Source organism: Delphinapterus leucas, chromosome 10, assembly GCF_059928025.1.
Source record: "Delphinapterus leucas isolate spDelLeu-1000000601 "Yukka" chromosome 10, BTC_Dleu_Yukka2, whole genome shotgun sequence".
NCBI lineage: Eukaryota > Metazoa > Chordata > Mammalia > Artiodactyla > Monodontidae > Delphinapterus > Delphinapterus leucas.
The window spans coordinates 62699961-62722999 of record NC_143138.1 but is presented as its reverse complement, the minus strand read 5'-3'; the positions used below and the strand labels follow the sequence as shown (position 1 = coordinate 62722999).

At 46.0% G+C, this 23039-nt stretch overlaps 1 protein-coding gene across 5 annotated transcripts in view; it reads right to left on the bottom strand.

Moving 5' to 3' along the window:
• EXOSC7 (exosome component 7) overlaps positions 1 to 23039 on the bottom strand; it is a 29688-nt gene that overhangs the window by 4558 nt on the left and 2091 nt on the right. For 3 of the 5 annotated variants that reach the window (XM_089919176.1, XM_089919178.1, XM_089919175.1), the window contains exons 2-6: positions 17054 to 17151; positions 16655 to 16749; positions 10199 to 10364; positions 4962 to 5032; positions 274 to 397 (exon numbers count right to left, since the gene is read on the bottom strand). In XM_089919176.1, the coding sequence (XP_089775302.1) occupies positions 274 to 397; positions 4962 to 5032; positions 10199 to 10364; positions 16655 to 16749; positions 17054 to 17151 (554 nt within the window). Of the gene's footprint in view, positions 1 to 273; positions 398 to 4961; positions 5033 to 10198; positions 10365 to 16654; positions 16750 to 17053; positions 17156 to 23039 lie in introns of all 5 variants that reach the window. The other 2 variants (XM_022573414.2, XM_089919177.1) reach the window with 1 other exon arrangement.

Here is a 23039-nt window from a genome sequence, read left to right as displayed (position 1 = left end):
CTGGTAGGTAGAAGGGGCTTAGCAAACTCTGGCTACTGTTACTATGAACCCACTCGTGTGCTCCTGGGACCAGAGCCATTATCTTCCAGTTAAAAAGAAAAGAAAGAGCTGCTCATGGTAGTGGTCTCTAATATAACAAAATTATTCGATTTGGGTTAAGACTACTATATGGGTTGTGAAACTATAACTTCTCAATCTATTAGGTAACCTTAACGGGTTGGGGTTGAAGGAGATCCACAGGGAAGACAAAAACCATGAGATATAAGCTCATACTTTGCACAGGGTGACGATACAGGGGACATTCTCCACACTTAGCTGGATGCAGTCATAGGGGTCGTCAGACAGTTCAATGTCCTTCAAGCCCTCTTCATCTTCCAGAACACGAACTCTTGGTATCCTAGAAGGAGAAGCACAATTAAAATTCCCACTAACTGAAAGGAAGGATGATAACTTCTTTTTCTTGAGTTGGAATCCCTGTACCTCACAAGATGAAGTCATGCTATGCCTGAGCTCTGTGTCAGCCCTGCCAAAAGTGTACAGGTGACACTGAGTGCAGTGAGGAAAGGAGGTCTTTTAAAAAAGGATGCTAGGGAGGGACTTCCCTGGCGGTCCAGGGGTTAAGACTCCACGCTTCCACTGCAGGGGACCCAGATTCGATCCCTGGTCAGGGAACTAAGATCCTGCATGCCACATGGCCGGAAAAAAAAAAAATGATGCTGAGGAGAGGGAAAGGGAGAGGGGCTAAAAAGAGGCAGGGGATTAAGAGGCATGAAGTACTATGAATGAAATAAATAAGGTACAAGGATATATTGTACCACACAGGGAATATAGCCAATATTTTATAATAACTTTAAATGGAGTATAACATATAAAAATACTGAATCACTATGTTGTACACCTGAAACTACTATAATACTGTAAATGAATGATACCTCAATAAAAAATAAATTTAAAAAATAAAATGTAAAATGATGCTTAGTCAACCAGATATCCAAAAATGAATCCTGATCCCTACCTCTCACCATACACATACCAAATGGACTGCAGATGTAAAGGTGAAAGATAAAACAATAAAGCTTTTATAAGAAAAACTAAGAACATTTTCAAGACCTTAGAGTAGACAAAGATTTATTGAATAGGACAGAAAGTACTCACTGTATAGGGGAGAAAAAAATAACAGATTCAATTATATTATAATTGAATACACACACACACACACACACACACACACACAGGCACATCTTGGAGATACTGCAGGTTTGGTTCCAGACTATGGCAATAAAGTGAGTCACACGAATTTTTTGCATATAAAGTTATGTTCACACTATAGTGCAGTCTACTAAGTATTCAATAGTATTTTATCTAACAAAAAACCAAAAAAAAAAAAAGACAATGCACATACCTTAATATAAAAAGACTCTATTACTAAACAATGATAACCATCATCTGAGCCTTCTGCAAGTCATAGTCATTTTGCAATGGTAACATCAAAGATTACTGATCACAGGTCACCACAACAAATATATGAATAATGAAAAAGTCCAAAATATTGCAAGAATTATCAAAATATGACACAGAGACATGAAGTGAGAAAATACTGCTGGGAAAATGGCACTGATAGACTTGCTCAACGCAGCGTTGTCACAAACCTTCAATTTGTAAAAAAACGCAGTATCTGCTAAGCACAATAAAGTGAAGTGCAGTAAAACAAGGTATGCCGGGTTTCCCTGGTGGTGCAGTGGTTGAGAGTCCGCCTGCCAATGCAGGGGACGTGGGTTCGTGCCCTGGTCCGGGAAGATCCCACATGCCACGGAGCAGCTGGGCCCGTGAGCCATGGCCGATGAGCCTGCGTGTCCGGAGCCTGTGCTCCACAACAGGAGAGGCCACAACAGTGAGAGGCCTGCGTACCGCAAAAAAAAAAAAAAAAAATCAAGATATGCCTCTCTGTGTATAATATATATTAAGATTATGAACTTCTGTTTGTCAAAAGGCATTATTTGGGGGAATTCCCTGGTGCTCTAATGGCTAAAACTTCATGCTCCCAGTGCAGGGGGCCGGGATCAAGTCCTGGTCAGGGAACTAGATCCCACATGCCACAACTAAGAGTTCACATGCTGCAACTAAAAATCCCGCATGCCGCAATGAAGATCCCACGTGCTGCAACTAAGACCCGACACAGCCTAAATAAATAAATAATTAAAAGGCATTATTTGGAAACTAAAAGATAATCCAGAGTGGAGAAAATATTTCTCTCTGTGTGTGTATGTGTATATAAACTAACATATTACATAAAGAATTCCTACCAAACATAAGAGAAAGTTACACGACCCAACAGAAAAACGGGCAAAAGACTTCAACAGGAACTTCATGAAAGAGGCTATTCACATAGCCAATAAACATACTGGCTATGTTTATTGCCAGAAAGGTGCTCAACTTAAATATTCATCAGGGAAGTGCAAAGTAAAACTAAAATGTGATACCAAGATATACCCACCAGGATGGCTAGTACTAAAAACACAAAAAGAAATCCAAGGGCTGGCAAAGATGCAGGGCAACTCAGACTCTATACACTGCTAATGGGAGTATCATTTGGTAAAAGCACTTTGGAAAGCTGTTTTGCATTATCTACTAACATTATTTGCAATAGCTCAAAACTGGAAACTACTCAGATCCATCAACAGAAGAATGGATAAATAAACTGTGGCATATTCACACAGTGGAACACCCTACAGCAAAAAGCAAAGTATGACTACAGGCCACAATACAGATGTCTCAAAACATAATGCTCAGTGAACGAGGCAGACATAAAAGAGAAAACACTGCATGATTCCATTTATATCAAGCACCAACCAATCTATTGTTTCAGGACTGTGGTTATCCTCTGTGGGTATAGCGACTTGCATGGGGGTACAGGGTGGGAGGGCTTCTGGGGGGCTGGCAGTGTTCTGTTTCTTGAGCTGGGTGCTGAAAATATATTTGAGCCATAAAGTCAGTTCATTCCAGTGTGGGGTGGAGCCAGGAAGGAAGAGGTGGTCCAGCCAGCTACTGTTATAGAAACAGTGTTGGTGCTTTTCCCTGTGCCTCTAACAAAAGACCCTTATGATTCAGCCTGCTGGCCATCCCTACACAAGCCAACGTCCAGAGCAAAGGAGTTTCAGCCAGAGAATGTCCACAAGGACTAAGGAGTCCTGCCGGGGTCTGTCCTGGATGAAGTCTCCATGTCAGGGGCCCCCAGGGTGTAAGTACTAAGTAATATCCTATTTGAACAAATCAGGTAACCAGTTTGAATTTTGGCATGGTAAAAAATAAGCGTACACACACACAGACACACACACACGCACACACACCCCTTCCCAACCCTCTGGCCACAATATGGTTCAGCAGAAGGGCTAGAGGATACTGTCGAGAGAATGGCCTCTACCCTTCTAAAAGGCCCTGGCTGTACCAAAGGTCTCTCCATACACTAGAGGGACCCAGCGCCTTGCCGAGTCCGCATCCCTTGCTGCCCGCAGGGCTGTTCTTGCTCTGGGAATGAGACTTGCAGCTATGGCCATGACAGGTGTCCTCCCCATCCTGAGCAGCTGGGTTTATCATCCTGATGTACAGTTTGCCCAACACCTCCCCCACAGCCAAACAGCCTCATCTGGTTCTACTCTCCCTTTTTGCCCTGGTGCCCATGGAAACCAGCTGGCAGACAGGAAGTAATTTCTGACGCTTGAGGTACAACAGATGGCGACTTCCTTTCTTCTCCAACGGAGCCCAAGCCCAGGCTGCTGCTGATGGCATCTGGTACTTGAGCCCTCACAGTGGCCACAAGTGCCAGGCCCACCCTTGACTAGTGTCAGCCAGGAGTCTAGTGGCACAGCTAGGGTTAAGGGACTCTATAGCTTTCATTCTCAGCAAATATTCCATCCTGCAATTTCTGACCTACATTTATTTATCTTTGTTTTGTTTTAAATTGTGCAAGTAGTCTAAATTCACCACAGAAAAACTCTAAAATACAGATAAATTTTAAATCACCCATGATATGAGCACTGGAAAATAACCACAATGACCATCTGGGGATATATATATTTACAGACATACTAAATATGCTGCTGTGTAGATTTCAATCCCCTCTGTTGGGACATTCAGGTTGTTTCCAACTTCTCATCACTACAAAGAAGCTGTGATAAACATCTTCGAATAATATCTTTGCTCACTTATCCAATTAATTCCTTAGGCTATATCCCTAGAAGTTTTAATCCTCATTTTCAAGTACCCCAGGACCCCCCATTACCATAATGTAAGCTCTCTCGTGGAATGAACACCCTCCTCCACATATTTATTTTCAAATGCTGCAAACTTTCCTCAAAGAATCTTGTGCATAGAGAAGGAAAAGGCCGTATCATCAAACAGTCAGAGGGAATGACAACTCCAAGAAAGCTTAGTGCCATGTCCTCTGCTACACAGCCTGTCTGGGAAGCTGAACCACAGGGGCATCATCATTTCCCGCTCTTAACTTAAACCAAACAGCAGGCTGCTACCCTGCTTTGAGAACATTCACGTGTCCAATCAAGGAGTATGTGTCAGGCACTGTTTATGGTGCTGGGGAGACAGCAGAGTACAAAACAGGCAAAACCCCTGTCTCCATGGAGCTTTATCTAGTGACAGTATTTGGAAAACTGACTGTGTCTCTGGTTTCTACTCTTTTTGCTGCTCTGTAGTTTTCTAATATTTTTCTATATGGTACATGTTTACTTATGAAAATAATAATCCAAAAAAATAAATACAGAAATATATTTAGTTATAACTTATAAAATCTGTTTTCTGAAGCTTAAAATTAAATACCACCATTGTCAATGCTGAAACCCCTCGTTATCTTCTCCTACGAGCTCCAGTAGCAGTGCCCTCAGTGGTTCATCACAGGTGGCTGCTCAGGTTCTCCACGGGCCCAGGGGGCTGTTTCCAGGAAGGCATACCTTGTATTGAAGAGCGCAGCCTTTACAGCGATGGAGATGGCATCAAACAAATTTCCACCACATTCCAGCAGCTGAGGGAGACGGGGAGTGAGGGGGAGAAGAAGAAGGTAGCATCATTTGTTACTTTAAGTATTATCCCCAGTAAAGGACACCGGTTCCTGAGAAGTGCCAACCAAGTGTTTACAAAGACAAGAACGTGTGGCTGCTCTCCTGGCTCACTGACACACACTGGCTCGTCACCCTAACCGCACGCGCTGCCTTGTTGCCCTGGCTGTGGTGCCACCACTCAGAGGCCTCAGCCTGTGGTGCAGCTCCTCAGCCAGTCAGGCCTGCACTGAAGGAGGAACTCATCACCTGCGTTTTGCCCCAGGTAACTCTCAGTTGCACTTGGCAAGTGTTACTCTCATCTTTGCTAACATATGCCTGGCCTCCAAACAAGTAAAAAATGGTGGCCACTGATGCTGCAGCTGCCACCAGGGCCACGTTGATTAGTGCAGTTACTACTGCACGTAATTACCTACGTACATCTGATGCTCAAACACCTAACACTCCCTGTTCTACATTAAGCATAGTAACAACTAAGGTCTTTCACACGTTTTTGCCCATGAGCAAAAGTGTAGACTGTACTCGTGCACTCATTGAACAGGGAGGGTTGCAGCGCATTATTAAGAGGAAGGCAACACATCCTTCTTCCTTATTTTAAAGAAGCCTTGGCCTGAGTTATGGAATAAAGCCAACAGGAAGAGAGGAGAGGAAGTCACGTGTAGAAAGAAAAGTTGTGTACTTCTGTGTGTGTTTGTTTATAGAGTCTATCTCCTCTTCATCTGAACTGTCAACTCGTGAGGCTGGACCCTGTTGGTTTTGTTCATTCCTTTATCTTCAGAGCCCAGGAGGAAGGGCTGCTGGGAAGGAGGAGCCTGGTGATTATGGAAGACAGGCAGGCCCTAAACCCAGGCCTTCCAAACTCTACTAAGAATCAACAATCACACCTGGCATGTCTCATGCACTTCATTCATACCCAGTGCAAACTCTAATTCCCCTCTTCAAGCTTTCTGGGCAAACCTCCAGTGCAGACACCATCTTTCCTACAGCCTGGTATAATTACTGCTTATTAGAATACGATCCCCCAGCCTGTATTACCAACTGGCTTTGTAACTGCAGCTTGTTTGTCTAGCAACTGGACTAGCTCTCCTGTACCCTGGTTCAAGTACAGACTACAGCATGGCCCCCACCTCTGGCTAGACTCTTGCGCCAGACAGTCTGGTTTGATTCCTATCTTTGCTGGGTAACTGAATAACCCGGGGTGGGACCTAACATCTCTGGGCCTCATGGAGGGTGAAAGCCACACGATCTCCCAGAAGTGTTGAACAACTTAGTATCTGTAAAGCCCTTAGAAGTGTGTCTGGCACATAGTAGGCATCAGCTAAGTGTTTTAAGATAAATACTAATTCGCTCTTTCATCTTCCCATTGTTGTCCTCACAGACTGTCTGAGTGCATCTGCATGTTCTCCATCTTCACTGTTGACAGCCCAGTTCCTAACCCTGGCTATGCAGGGTCAGGGAGCTTATTAACAATGCAGGCTGCGGGCCTGGAAACTGCTTTTTACTCCAGGTCCTAGGTGGTCCTGACGGCTGGCCAGGGGTGAAGACCACCGTGTTACATTCTGCTGCCCACAGTATCTGCTTTATGCAAGGAAAGTGCCAGATAAATGCTGACGTCTGCTCTAGCAGCTGTGAGGCCTCCAAGCTGGAGAGGACTTGGAGAGCACCTCGGCCAACCCTTCCCTGACAGGTGGGCTCAGGGGCCTGCCGGCCAGTCAGAGCCCTTTCTACTGTCCTGCACCACGTCCCGTTAAGGCCGAACACAAACACTGGTTTTCAACATTCTGGCTTATCACCAAAAGATGAAATCGAGAGGGCAGAATGCTGAACCCTAAGTATCTGCTGAGGGGCCCCCGAAGGGCAGGCACCCAACTCCAGGCCTCAGCTTGCCTGCCTGGCTCCTCACAGGGTACCGCATGACAAGGAACCCAGGCCGGGCAGCGTGTGTCTGACACTCTTCTCGGCCACTTGCTGGCCAGGTGTCCTCCGAGCTTCGGTTTCCCCCTCAGTGAAGCAAAGCCATGCTTCTCTATAGGGTGGCCATGAGGACTAAATGAGATCACATCCTTACATCCCTGGCACATAAGAGGTGCTCAGAGACCCTACCTTCCTCTCTTCCTGCCAAGCAGGCTCAGCCTAGCTAGAATCTTTCTGCTAAACACAGTGGCACAGCCAAGAAGCAGGGGGAGACTGGGGGGGATGTGGAGACCCAAAGCAGCCTGACTGGGCTGTCTGAACAGGCCTACTCGAGCTGGGAGGAAACGGGGAGGTGCCGGACAACTAGTGTTACAGAGAGACTGGACTGTGGTCCCAGAGAGGTCATAGGTGTCCACCTTCGCTGAGGAGAAAACCCCTCCTGTAACAGAGGTGGGGCAGGAGCAGAGCTGAGGAAGGGGAAGGAAGACACACTTGGTCACAGATGTACCTCCCGTCAGATGCACAAATACTACAATGGCTCTTTTAGGGGAACAAGACAACTTATTCTGTTAGCCTCTGAGGATGACGGCCTTCTTTTCATAAGGTACACCTCCAAACCATACTGCTAGGAAGTACAGCGTACCAAGTAGAAAACCTGCCTCCCCACAAAAATCCTGCTCCTCCTGGGTTTCCCCGCACTGTCCTCTCAGACACCCGTGTTGAGCACCTCCTGGCACCACACACAGCCACTGCCGGCTGCTTCAGTGGCTCCTCCACTCCACCTTCCCTCCCATGCCCAGTGCCACAGACCACATGTGGGTCTCATCACCACTCCTGGGGCCCCTCGCAAGACAAGCCTTGTGACCCACCTCCCCACCAAAGGTCGCCTGTACACCGTCAGTGCAGTGAAGTCCAAAGCTATCCCACTTGGGGTAAAAAGTATGCCATTAAAGAACTGTGAAGAGCAAAGATGAATGAAGTTTCCATGATGGTAAATTTCTACTCTCATAAAATAATGCAACTGGGGAAAAAACCAGTACTGGAAACAGGTGGATCATCTGACTATAACAGGTTTCAAGTAATTGTGCCTGCAATAAAAGTATGAAAGCATGGAAGGCTGCCCAGTGAATATTTGTTTGAAAGATGGGCTCTGCCTGAGGACTACCCAGACCAGTTGGTAAAAATAAATCACAGGAGATTCATCTTTTGCAATCCCAGTGATAGGACTGGATTTCCACCATTTTGCTTCAACATGGACTCAATGTATTCAATGTATTTTTAGATGTAGGACAAAAACTTACTCCCCAAACAAAAGCCTATCTCCTACCTCACATGCATGAAGTACGTTCCCACCAAGGCAGAAAGCAATTATGTGAATGACAAAAAGTAATCTACCTCATTAATAATATAATTTTTAAAATGCTTTTCTAATTCATTAAAAACTTTTCTGAAGATGACAACATTTCAAAAGCTCACATCTTCTTCCAAAATAAGTAAAACCTTTAAAAAAATATTAGAGAAGAAATCCAAATGCAAAAAGTCTTAAAAAGAAAGGCCTGGGACTTCCCTGGCAGTCCAGTGGTTAAGACTCTGCCTTCCACTGCAGGGGGCGTGGGTTCAATCCCTGGCCAGGGAACTAAGGTCCCACCTGCTGCAGGGTGTGGCCAAAAATTAAAAAAAAAAAAAAAGAAAGAAAGAAAGGCCTGCAGGTGACCAAGACACAATGCACCCGAGACACTCCTGCTCACCATATATCCCTGCTCATGGAAGAAGCATGCTGGTTCTAAGCTGAGATAACGTCCCTATGATGTTCACCAGTTTTTCAAGAGCCTGCACTGAGAGAACAGGCTCCTTGCCTGAATCAAAAGAGCATCAGGCCCCCTCACCAGGCCAGCCTCCTACCAAACCACAAGTGTGCAGGGCTGCACCTCCCTGGGCAGCTATGAAGCCTGACTCTTATCGGTAATGGCTGCCAGTTCCCGCCTCCTCAAAACCAGGACGTGTAAAACTACCTGCTTGGTAGGAATCAAACTACAAATACATCCCGCTTACCAGAGATGAGAAGAAGCAAATGGACTTGTAATTTCACTATTTTTACCCATTAGCATCAGCATTCAGAACAGCCCTAACCTGCTAGACAATAGTAAGCACTGCTCTCTTTGGGTTAGCTGTGCCCATCTATTATCAAATTAATTTAAAAGTATCCAGAAAGCCCTGCCCTGTTTCATGCAGGGCCGACAATTATAGACAGCTGGGCTGTTCCTTGCATGAAGTTCACTATCAGTCCACAAGATGGGCTTTATCTTCAGATTCATTAAAGAACCTGTTTGGTCACTGGCTTAGCCCTGTGCCCTCAATATTAAGTGGAAGATGTAGCCACTAATCTCAAGGTTCATAAAATTAAATGAAAAGGAATAAAATAGACCCAACAAAAGCCTGTACATGAACAAGAGACTGGCAAAATTAATCACAGCTGTAAGAAAAGTTACTGCCAATCGCCAAAAACTGGGCAGACGAGTATTTGAGAGGGAAGCACCAGGAAGGAAATGGAGGGCTAGACCAGAAAGACTCCTGCAGGCGCAGACTCTGGAGGAGGGAGGAGGCAGGGCCTCAGGGGCCTCACTCAGGAAACGAGGGACTCAGAGTAGCTGGGCTACAGGGTGTTTTCGAGGGAGGATGGCTTGGTGAGGTCACGAGCCAGCTCTGGCACTAATCAGACCTGGCTTTGAGGCCCAGTACCACTACTCACAAGCTGAGACCTCCTGGGCTAGTTACTTGACCTCTCTGTGTCTTAGTTCCCTCACTTATAAATGGGGAAAACAAGTGCCCACTCACAAAACATTTGTAAGGGTTACATGAAAATGCATGTAAAGAGCTCATCATCTTTCCATTATCCTTCTTGTCTAAACTCTGCCCATCAACTCTGTTTGCCACCATCTAGAGAGCATCTCTTGTTTTCTTCTCCCCGACAGCCTCTGTGGATAATTTTAGGTGTTACCATGACATGACTGTAACTTTACTGTAAGATGGCATTATACCTGCACTACTATGTTGTATTTAATTTTAAAATTATTACAGGAGACCAATCTTTTCCCAACTAACCTCACCCTGGAAATTGAAAGCATTCAACTGAAGACGGAAAAAGCAGTGGGAGGAAAGTAGGCCAACTGGCTTCCAACAAAGGTAGAGTATGGCCAGTACAGCAATGTGATACTTACTAGCACATCCACGTAGAGAATCCAGCAATGCTCCCGAGGACTAATGCACAGGGACTTCAGGTCGACGCTGCTCTTGTTGTTAAATATCCGGTAGAGGGTGTTAGCAATCTCTGTGCCAAGGTCATCACCTCCCCGACCTTCAAATTCAGGGGTAGCATTGGCTGAACTATATAGAAGGGCAATAGAAAAGGGGTGAGTCTTGTCGAATGCAAAGAGCAAAAGGGCAGGCTTTGTTCCAGTTTCCCTGGGGGATGCTAGAAGAACCAGGACTATGAGGAAAGTCACTGAAATGAGGAAAGGATACATCTGACACTTTTCCAGCCTCTAGACACACGCAATGAGCCAGGCTAGGACCATGTTCTGGATGTGTCACAGTGTGTGTGGTGGGAGTTCCCACTGACTTCTACAGAAGCCATATTTATCCAAAGAGAAACAAGAACGCTGGTAAGATGAACCTCAGCCAGTAATAACGAACACTCATATCTTGAGGGTATAATAAAAACTCTTCTCTGGCAGGCCCAGAGAGGCCTAGAGAATCAGTCTGGCCTACAGAGGGGTTACATTATATACACCATCCCTAGATGATGATATGATACTCTCAAAACAAAAACCACAATGTAGGTACAATAACTTTCCTGGAATGATTTAGAAGATATATATATAACAGTATGTCAGAGTTATGTTATTAACTTTAGATTATCATGGTACTGAAAAGCAGGAAAATAAGACTGTTGGCCGATTTAAATATTAGGTTCTCTCTTTTACTTCATTTTTCTAGAGAAAACTTTTTCCTTTTTAGCCTCTTTAATTTTATGCCAAATCACCTCAAAAAAGAATTAACAAGCATTGACATTCGCCACCCTAAGCACTACTCAAAGTGTTTAACAGGAGATTTTTGAGGGTTCTGGCTTAATGAAAACAAATCCTTAATATACTTGTGACATATACAAACATTCCAGTAATCATTTTATTGTAATAAATAAGGCCTAGAAAGATAAGAAATCAGTTGTTTCAGTATGGTCTCTACAAAAATCACATATTGAAGCTTTCTGGTCCTCATCCACCTGGAAGGTCCCAGGCCCCTGTGCTAGGCACTGGAGACCTAGAGACTGAGCAAGGCAAATGCAGACCCTAAGTCAGCAATTCCAGTTGCTGGGGGGAGTCACACGATAGTGGGCAAACAGGAGTGGGGGGTCAAGAGGGATGTCAACCAGTGTTGAGGGTTATAGGAGTCCTTGAACCTGAAGATGAGTAGAAGCTGGTCAGACCACAGAAACGCAAGGGGATTCCAGGCAAAGCAAAACCTATGTGAAGGCTCAAGGCTGTACCCACCTCGTCTGTGTAATGCTGAAAGAAACCTCACCTAATATATTTAAGTGTCCCTTTTGTCTGGTCCATTCTAATACAGATGTAAGATGAATCCTAAAACAATGAGAGTGTATCGTTGTATAATAACTTTGCTACTCTCATAGTGTTCCCTTACTACTACGAGCCAGCAGAACCCCAATTTAAAACCCCTATGAGAAACTTCATTACTGTCATAGCAACCTCACTGTTCCCTCACTGCCTCTGCCAGACTCGGGCACTAAGCCATGAAAAGAAGCTCATTTATGGTAAAATAATCAAGTCACTAGAGACCAAGTTCATTATTTTGCAGGGCTAGCAAAAGACAACCTGTTTCTAATTTAAACGCTAAGCCATTAAGTCCCATCTTTTAAGTGTTTAAAAACTGCATCTAAACAGACCATTGTGTAAACAAATCTAGGCAGAGATGCTTATGCTTAAAATGTTGACCTTTCCCTGATTACAGTGGGCCACATCCTCCTGGGAGGGGCTAATTACTGGGGATTGACGCACTAACAGCCCGAAGGGATGGTTTAAGAACTTCCCAGGCCAATCGGCTAAATAATCTACCTACCAAACCACCCCCCATTGGTTTTTTTGACACTGGGCTGGTTTAAAGTGGAAAATTTTCCCATTTTAAAAGGTTTTTATTTCTTTTCCTTTTTAAAATACAGGTTAACTCTTTCAGCATAGCTGGTGGCCAGAGAAAGGAAGGTTTAGATGCTCAGGAGACTACGGAAAGCTCCTGCTCTGGACTCTCCCTGAATATGTAATTCAGCATGCTTGGCTTGTAGCCTAACATTAGTCAGGTTAGCGCTCCTTGGGTCTGTCTTGTGCCTCAAGGTAATGAATGGGTGCTCTGGTCTTGGGACTTATTACTAGACCACAAATGTTGGAGTCAACGAATGCAGACCAAGGGAGTCCTAAATAAAAAGCTTCTCTATTAAGTGCCAAGTAAAAAAAGAGAGCGAGAGAATGCAGGCTGGTAATCCCAGACTCCTGTTCGCAGGCATCACAATATATTCTTTCAGTAGAGGAATATATACTTGGGTTTGGTTTGTTTGTTTGTTTTTGGCACAAGACAAGTGGTTTCTATAATTACAATTACCAAAACCAATTCAGATCCTTCATAAAGTATGACCCAGCCCCTCTTCCAGGGCTGTTGGGAAATCGCTTATTGAGCTGGATAAACATAAAATCCTGGGAACGCTGCCCCTCCCAGTTCTCCAACCTCCTGACTTATCACCTCAACTGTGCACCTCCTGCTTGGCACATCTCTGGTTTAACTGGATTAGCCTGAGATCAAGGCCATGTCTACCTGGAACAGGACTTCAGACACTAGGCCCATTGTTGTTTCCCTTGCTGTCAATCTAGCCTGCAAATCTGTGAAGCCTTACAGCCAGGCCAGGCCAGGCCCACGGCAGAAAAAGTGATTTAGTAGGTACCTGGGCCAGGGATGACTCCGGGCCTTTCCCCTCTAGTCATCTAGCCCCCAGGTAGGTCCCAATTCCTCAGGGAGCACATGTGCTCACTTCTGAGCCTGCAAAAGCTTCCCTATAAATGGGTATGGGAACAGTGGCACATTCTGAGTGTTGCATCGTAAGCCCTTGTTTGCAGTTCCTGGGAGAATCATTAGCTCTGGAGACGTTCAAAGCACAGCGAGCCTCAAATGACTTCTGCAGGTTGCCTCTCTGCTTTGCCCCCACCCCCAGCCCTTCAGCCGAGAATGGTGCCCCCTTCAAGCGCACGAAGTAGGTAAGGAACAGAGATCAAGTGGCTCCACCCACCAATTCAGGGCTTGAAGCTTCCAGTTCAATATTAGTGAAAAAAAACAAGTGGTCACATTTAAAAGTAGTTGAGATCCCAGAGAACTGACAAGTGCCGGGCACGCTGAAATGTCTATGAACGAAACGTGTTCTCCTCACCTCCTCCAGTTACAACCCACAGCCTCTCTGAGAGACCAAACACAGCTCCTAAACCCATGAACATGGTGGCCAGAGAGCCAAGAAGTGACCTGATGGTCTGCCACATGGTGGTAACCAGAGTGAAACACCAGCTCACTAAATTCTTACCTTCTGGGCTTTAGATGGAAACCATCTTTCCCAAAGTTTCAAGCCTCTTATTTAAAATGGCCTACTGTCAGGCTACAACTAATAAAACAAAGACATAGAGACAGGAGTTAGAAGGTCCGAGTATGCTCCCAGTTTAGTCAAAGTGCTGCCAGGCATCTCTGGAGCAGATCTCAGGAACCCCAAGGTTTTCCTCCTCCACTGGTATGGGGATCAGGGTCTGTGGCATGGGTACCCTTTCCTAAGGGCATCATTTCTAAGACCCAGGGAAAATCATTGGGGTGGGCGAAGGTGTCTACACCAGGCTCCATATATTATTCCAAGTAGACAAACAGAAGTAGAAGGAATTAGCAGAAAAGCAATTCGTTTTCTGTGACCTCTCTGGTAATTACCACTGGTAATTTAAATAATTAAAACATGAAAGTTGCTAGTAAGTAGTTAAGTCAAGCTGGGCTCAGTCAGGCAGGAGGCCCCCCCCTCCCCACCAATTAACTTTCCTCCCACTGGGTAACAACTCTGTTTCAGCCTGTGGATGGGTGCATGCCTTGAGCTCTCCAGCAGAGGCCCCACGCCTGGGGCCCGGATGGGGTTGAGGGCAGCACCCTTATGGCTGGGCATAGCCACAGGTGCCCTGAAGCCATTCCTATTCATTGGATTGAAATAAAGGGGTTTATTTGTTTACACAATTATGAGTTGCTCCTTGAATATGCAAATGAGGTTCTGATAAAGGTGGCAGCCAGTGGTGCTTGGTAACTTGCTCTTCTTTGCAGGAAAATGGGGTTGTATGAATCTCTCATGGTGATTCTACCCGCTGGGCTGATCGCACTGAGCCACATAAAGACGCCGAAGGGTGCCACCTTGAGAAACAGACTCAGGAGAACTCCCTGGGAAATGGAGTTTCTGGGCCTGGTGAGGTTCTCTTGAGACTTACAAAGGGGAAAAAGAGACCAGCAGGCAGCCACTCTCAGCCAGGAGAAAGAGGTTTGCTTCTAGAAGCCAGATCTTGGGAAGAGGCAGCTCAAAGGCTCCTCTCACCCTGGAGCCACCCTCTTACAGCTGGGACAAGAAAGGGTCAACAGCAGCAGGCTAACTGGAGTCATGTTCAGACACAGAGCCACAATGAAATGTGTCTCCTATACCAAGCATCTGAGTGCAACACCCTCTCTTTGGTGTGGCTGGGCTGACTGCCTTTGGTCTGCCTAAGATGAATGAGGCGGAAGGATAATGAAGAGGAAGAAAAGGAAAGCAAATTACAGCCCCTAACACATGGCGTCTGCTCCTCAGTGACTGTTTACTGCACCGAATCAGGCAGGAGAGGCATTTTTTTCTTCCTCCACAAGCAAAGGAAGGATAAGTTGGAGGCCTTAACAAGTTCACCATCATGCACAGCAACTTAAAGGATGGGCCAATTCCACTGGACAACTCAGACTGCTGAGAGCAGCTGGGCAGAAACAGAGGAAACTGCTCTGGAGGGGCCAGGGCCGGGGCAGGGATGGGCTGGAAGGAAAACTGGCCAGAAAGATGAACGCAGACACATTCTGAAAACTCTAAGCAGGATATCCCTCTAAAGCTGGCTCCTGCAGGCTACATGAAGCAGAAAGAGCAAAGACTCAGCACTGAATAGACCTGAGCTGGCATTACTAGCTGTGTGATCCCAGGAAAGTCACTTACCCTCTCTGAACCCCTTTTGTCATCTCTCTCAGGAGTGTTGTGAGGATCAATTTCTGTGTTTGGAAGTGAAGACTGGAAGACTGTAACTCGCTGTGCAAATGTGGGTTACCATCTTTGCAGAAAAGGGCTGACATTGCAGGTGCAAGGCTGCTACCTTTAGAAGGGTCTGCTTGCAAGGTTGGTCCTCAGCTGGCACGTGGCTCTCAGAGTGGACTCAGTCAACAGTAAACTGGGTCTCCTGTGCCTAGTCTGTGCAAATAACGTGGTTTATGCTAAACATCTGCTTTCCTTCTGGGAGTCTGGAACTTTGGTATGTGTAAAGCAGAGGGTGCCTATGTGACCAGCCCCAATCAAAATCTTGGGTGCTGAGTCTAATGCGTTTTCTTAGGCAGAATCATCACACACGTGTTGCTGCATTTCTGTGATAATCATAGCTCTGAATACAACTCCATGCTCTATGCTAAGTCCTGTGAGTCCTTTCAGGAAATGTTTGAATGTGGGGGGTGGTCTTGCCACCCCTCCCAGTAAAGTACCAATATTATATACCTGCACCTAGCATGAGCCAATAGAGCCTTACCCACCTCAAGAAGGTCTGCTGTCACCACCCAGCTAGAAGAGGAGTTACAGATAGAAGATGAGACTGGGCTGGCAACCCGATAAAAAGCCCCAACCCCTAGAAGGGGAGGTAACACGAGGGAGAGAAAGAACACTTTTGAAAGTCCACTGAACCAGTCGTTGTGCTGGATGCTCACTCTATTTTCATTACTTCGCTTCCTCATCATCACAACAGTATTATTATCTCAATATTTTAGATAAAGAAATTTAGGCACAGAGGGACTGAGTAACTAGCCTGAGGTCACACAGCTAGCCAGAGAAGGAAGCCAGCAACAAGGCTGGCTGGCTGGCTGCAGAGACTGCAGAGTCTCTGCTTTTCCCAGTACCCACACTGCCTGCCCAGCTGCCACCCCGTCGGCCTGTCAGGCTGCTTGGCTTGCCCTACTCCCTGCTCTGCCAAGCAAGTCATGAAAAGTTTTCTGCAAAACTAGAGCAGGAAGAGAAACAGGACATCATTTAATTTGACTCTCATAACTACCATGTGCCGGGCTGCCTGGCAGACACCCTCCTTTTTCAGACAGGGAAAATGAAGCCCAGTGAGGGCCAGCTGATTAGGACAAGGGCAGGACCGGAGCCAAGGCCTCCTTTCACATTTCCCAGTGCCTGGTACACAGGAGAACTCAGTAAATACCTGCTGGCTGGTGAAAGATGATTAAATACAAAATAAAAGTGGGCTCAACAAGAAACCAGAGGTTCATTCTCTGAATCTTCTATCTTTTAAAGCATTTTTCTTTAAAAATATCTGCAGAGTACTGACCAGTCAACAAAGAACTCCAGGTAACCTTCATTTGGTTTCTCCAGCTTCGGCGTCCCCATTTCTGCTTTCACTCCCACCAAGATGTCTGTGTGACCCTGCAGACACATGCAAGAAGGGTCCTCACTCAGGGCAGGCAGCCAGGCACCCAACCACCCCCTCCGCTCCCAGATGTACGCCTCGAGGGGACTCGCTTAGCATCAGTGCCGGGACTTGGAAAGTGGCCCTTTGAGAAGGTGAGGGGTCCTTCAGATGTATACAGACCCCCTCCCAGAGTTTGGCTTGGGTCTTAGATTTCCCTTGGAACAATATGCACTCCAAAAGCCCAGAGGGGCCTGCAACTGGTTCCCTAGAGCCTACCCATTCCTCCACCTGGGTACAGACTGTGGCCACAGTACTCACCAGCTTGACTCTGGCAGACCCACTGGTGTTGGACACCACGTCAGTTTCCACTTCAACACATCGGTAGTCTTCACAGCCACGGCCATCCATGCGGAGGTCTTCCTGAGTGCAACAATCAGAATCCTAAGGTTGTAATACTAAACCTCTAACAGACTGTTCAACTGACTCACTCCTTTCCCCCCAGAGAGAAATATGTGGTACAACATCTCCTTTTCTCTTAGTGATTCATCCAAATATTCTGTCCTCATAGGTAGTAACATTACTATTTTACAAATGAGGAAATGGAGACTCAGAGAAGTTAAGCGACTCACGTCCAAGGTCCCACAGCTAGGGACAGCAAAGCTCAGCTTCCAACCCAGGTCTGTCGGAGCACGAAGTCCAAACTACGTACCACTATACAGAACAGGCACACACAAACAAAATCTGAACAAATTAAAGATGTCTCTTTCCGAATCTGCAATTCTGAAGTCACAAGAAGTATGGATTGTCAGAGATACAGGTACAACTGTCTTGGCTGTAGCCCTCCTACCCCCCAAACCCAATCAGATCTAGTCTGTAAATAGCTAAAAACAACTAACTGGTATCTTCTAAAAGATCTTCTAAAACAGGCATGCTCTAGAACAGGGTCAACAAAGTTAGGCCTGCAGGCTGCCTGTTTTCATAAGCCGTTCTACTAGAACACAGCCGTGCCCACTCGCTCGGGTATTCTGTGGCTGCTGTCATACCACAGCAGCAGAGCTGAGGGGTTGAGATAGAGACCACATGACCTGCAGCCCCCAGATCATTACTATTTAGTCCTTCACAGGAAAAGTTTGCCAACCCCTGCTACAGAGGATGGGTTTCAGGGTGGTGTACGTACTGCCTGGCCTTATCCCCAGTTATTTACTTACTCAATTATTTACTTCTATTGGTATAACTCATAAATAACTATTTTATGCTGTGGTTGTAATCCAGTACTTCCATTATTTATCTTGTTGCTCCAAGAGTCCCAGACTTGGCCACTGGGAGCTCCTTTGGGTTGGTTCTTGCATTCTCTCAACATGTCTCCAATCTCTTCTGAGCACTTCCTTACTTCTGACAACAAAAGGTGTTCCAGCCACTTGTATTTTACCCGCCCCAGCCCTGGGATCAGCCCTTTTTCCAAGGAGCCCTGGTTCCCTTCATTGCAGAATAGTACTTAAAAACCAGGATCTGGGTGCTAAGTAGGTTCATTGCTACAGGGGTATCATTGCTTCTAGATCGTCTCAGTAGAACAATGCTAGAAAATATACGTATGTGTACTAACCCACACACATACACACACCTATATTTATTTCTGTATCTATCCACATATCTGTTAAAAAGTCATGTGTTCATACTGAGAGTTGGTTCTAACCTACCTCCTTGTCTTATTTGTAACTTCTTTCTCAGACAGGGAGGAACCTGGCTCTCATTATCTACAATGTATTTATGTATTTGTTAAATCTCTGTATATACATAAAGTAGTTTCAGAATTACTACGCCATACCCCTGTGAAAAACAAATTTACTAATACAGTATTTGTGTAGAGTTCTTTTTGTCTTTAGCCTTACAGCACCCACTCAAAATATTGTTTCCAGTTGTCTTTCCCCATCCTTTCTGTGCCTCTGTTACTCGTCTGTACCCCTGTCAGTTCATTAGTAACTGCTGGGGTTCCATTTTGGATCCCCCACATCCTGGCTACTTTTAATTACTATCACCAGGGCTCTAAGAGTGAAAGCTATCAGAGAAGGTGTGCTCAGAGAAATGTCACTCACCCCTCATCCCTATTTTCATCCCCCCCCACCTTCCCACCCCCTCCCACCAGCGCCAGGCAGGTAACCAATCTCTTTAGTTCCCAGTCCATCTTTCATGTACTTCCTTTCCACAAATGAACAGATAAGAGTATTTTTAATATCCCTTATTTTTTTTGATAAAATATGGCATACTACAGATACTCTTTTACACGTAGCTTCTTTTTCTAAACAATTAACAATACATATGCAGGAAATCACTCCACATCAGCTCATAGAGATTGTCCTCATTCTCTGTAAACATTTTTTGAAAGCTCTTTCTTTCAGCAAAAAAATCATTAGCCTCATCAGATTCTCAAAGGGATTAATGCTTCTCAAAATGTTAAAAACAAAAACCAAACAAACAAACCAAAACCAAACAAACAAGCCACCACTGTTCTGAAGTATGTATCTGTCAGAGATTTATCTTTAAACTGCTTGGCTCACTGCATATCTGATTGACTTTTTTATTTTGAGAAATTAAAATACAGAAAAGGAAAACACTGAATACTCCCGCCACACAGTACCAACTACTACCATCTGTCGTGTTTGTTTCAACTCTTTAAACTCCTGTTAAAGGAGAGAAAATAAACATCCTAAATCAGGTTGAAGTCCTTTTGCAGCCAGTCGACTCCAAGACATCCCCTCCCAGCCATCCCCTCCCTGGAGGCAATCCCTATCTCAAGCCTGGGGAGACATGTTCTCGAAAGCAACAGAATTTCAAGTCTAGAAGAACGAGTCTCCTGAACTCTACAGAGTGAGTTCTCTTCCCTGGAGGATCCCAAAACTATATAACTGTGTCTCATCACAACCCCACCTACCCCCATCCACATGAAAGCATCCTAGGTCAATCTCGGCTTGCCCCATCCCCCAGGTGTGCCCTGCTAGGAAGTGAACACCTGGCCCAGAAACAGCATTTACAATGAGTCCTTGGTGGATTGTAGGTATGGCACAAGTGTGAGCAGTCAGTAGGAGCATCAGTCATGGCCTCCAGGCCTGGTCCTGCCATTAACTAGCTGCTTGACCTAGGACTAACCCTAACCCTAACCCTAACCCTTCCCCTCTAGACTAATTTCCTCATTTGTAGATGTAGAGATTGAATTCGACGGCCTCAAAGGTGCGTCTCTAATTCTGTGGATCTATAAATTAAAAGAGCCACAATTATTTCCAAGAACTAATAGTAGCTACTATTTAATGTGCATTTACTATCGACCAGATAACGTGCTAGGAACACTATACAGTTAACATGTTAAATCCTCGCAATAACCCTATAATGTAAGAGAGCAAATTTTCATTCCATTTTACAAATGGGGATCAGGTTGAAAGATGCTAAATGGCTGGCCCAACGTCATAGCCAGTAAATAGCACTTGAATTCCAAGCCAGAGCTCTTAACCCCAATTCCACAGTCTCCTGCATTCTAAAGAGTCTCTTCACTGTGCAAAGGAGGCAGCACAGGCCTCCCTCAAAGGACGAACTGGCTGGCTATACCAGTTCGTCCTAATGATGATGATGACGACTCTGAAAGCAGGGAGGCCGCAAGGCTACAGGGCTTCCCACTATTGCTTTAAATTACCACTCATTCTAGTCACAACCCTTTGTAGTGACAACCCACTGTTCCAAAATGCGGCTGGAGGGGTGTCAGAAAACTGGGCCTCACCAGAGCTTGCCTTTCCAGCCTTTAAATCAGTCTCTGCCCCCTGGGGAAGGCTCAGTCAGGAAGGCTCGGGTGACAAGTAAGAGATAAACAAAAAAGCTACAAATTTCTGATAAACAAAAAAGCTACAAATTTCCCTTTCCAGGGACGCGTAAAGTATAATTTTTTTCATAGAAAAAAGCACACAACAGGAGAAAACAAAGTCCATGAATCACTGCACACAGGACTTTTTAAAAATCCACTTTTCCTCATAAAAGGCTTAGGAAGGGGCTTCCCTGGTGGTGCAGTGGTTGAGAGTCCACCTGCCGATGCAGGGGACACGGGTTCGTGCCCCGGGCCGGGAAGATCCCACATGCTGCGGAGCGGCTGGGCCCATGAGCCATGGCCGCTGAGCCTACGCGTCCGGAGCCTGTGCTCCGCAACGGGAGAGGCCACAACAGTGAGAGACCCGCGTACCGCAAAAAAAAAAAGGCTTAGGAAATCGCCAAACCTGCTTGGCCTGGCTCAGAGCCTGACGCCCTACCACAATTTTTATTCATCTGTAGTACCCAGGAGCTAAGGAATCAATCCATGTGTGAACACTTAAACATGGGCTGCCCTGAAGTGAAAGCTCCATTTAAAAAATCAAGAGATGTCCACAGGTGACGGACCACACCAGGGAGTGGAACCCTGTTCTCAGCAGAGGGGACTGAGCACCTTTCTAGGTAAAGGCCTTCTGGATGCTAGGATGGCTCCTCGTGACTTTCAAGTTGTTACCTGTGTGATCACAACAACCCTGCTGGTTGGGTGTGGCACAGAGTCACCGCCAACCTATATTTAAAACTCTGTTGTTCCACGCCAGCTTTTTGACCTTGAGCAAGTTAGTTCCTCAACAGCTCTGAGTCTGTCTCTTTGTCTATAAAGCGGAAATAACCCCGACCCTACAGAGTTATAGGAGAATCCTCAGCACAGTACAGCACACAGGAGTCCCTGCTCAGCAGCTCCTTCTGCTTCTGGCAGCACATATGAACTCACTGAATCCTCAAAAACAACCCGGAGAGAGGTTACAAACGAGGACACTGAGGCGCCAAGTTTAACCTCCTGTTTGTGACAGAGTGGCAGGACAGATGACCCAACCCAGAGTTGCTGTTCCTCACACCCGGGTAACCCAGTCCTACTTCCTAATGGGAGTTGTCAGTTGGCTCTCCTAATCCAACACACTTGGGAGGGTTTAGACTTAAAGTAGTCCTCTGAGGCGATGCTAACCACCTCCCACCTCCACTACCTTGCTTTGACTTGTCCAAGAGTGCAGAGCTTGCTGGAGGAGAACTGAGACCAGATGGCCTCCCCTACTAGAAAGCCACCCTACTTTGGAAAGGGCCAGCTTTGCAGGCCCAGGCCCCAGACACAGCAGGCAAAACGAGATGTTGTCCTCGTTCCACTTTCCAAGCCTGTTGGGTGGGCCTGCATTCCTTTAGGATGGGATCCCACTCACCTTGCAAAGGGCCTGACCCAAAGGCATACCATCCAGAGAGTGGCCAGCTCTTTGGGGCGTGAAACTGATTCTCTCCTTGGAATCTGATCTCTGATCTGGGAAATACTTGGGAGCGAAAGGGAGTTAAAGAGGAGCTGACAGGTCATGGTGTGGAGGGAGGCTGGAGAGGCCTCACAGAAGTAAAGGTGGGGGGATGGCATGTACCACGGTAGAGGGCAGCTGGACAGCAAGTGGCTGCGGAGAAGTGAGACACTTCAGCAGAGAGAAGTAAGGCTGTCACCAGAGACGTAAAGACAGGCAGAGTCACACAGCCTATGTGATCCATACTGGAGCCCTGAAAAGGCAGTGCCCCAGAGCTGCCTAGGGACTTTCCAGGCCTGGCCACAAATCCCCCTTGTCTTGAGACAATTTAACAATCTCTAGCCCTCCAAATCAAAAGAGCTTAAATCTCAACAGCCACAGGCATAACCCCACATGGGGTCACTAGGAAGGTTGCGGATATAGTATGGATGGTTCCGGACAAAGCCACACTTCCGATAGAAAAATCTTGACAGGGAGCCAACTTCTCTTCAGGGCTGACCACATGCCAGGTAGTCCATATTCTCTTTTCTCATCATTCCTCACAATTCCTTTCTGCTCCCAGATGGATTTTACACAGGGGGAGCTAGCTCAGCTACTCAAGCAAGAATCACTCTTACTGTGAATGGTAGAGCCGGGAAAGGATCCCTGCTCTGTCTGACTCCAAGTCCTCACTCAAACAGACGCAGGAGGTCATGTGACCTTGTTAGGGGAACCACTGACGGAAACTGCCCACCCTGGCCAGAACTTATAGTAACCACTTGCATGAGTTATCTTACAAAAGGAGGTCCTGGTAAGGAACACGGAACTAACAAGCTATCACCAACCGGAAGAATTCGGGAAGGATCAAAAGGAGAGGGGACACCAGTCAATATGTCCTACCAACCTCCCAGAATCCTTCTCGCTGGAATCCATCTTGGCTGAGTGATGCACACGCCACCATGAAGGACCCTGAGTCAGAATGATTGGCCAGAGACAACCCAGAAACT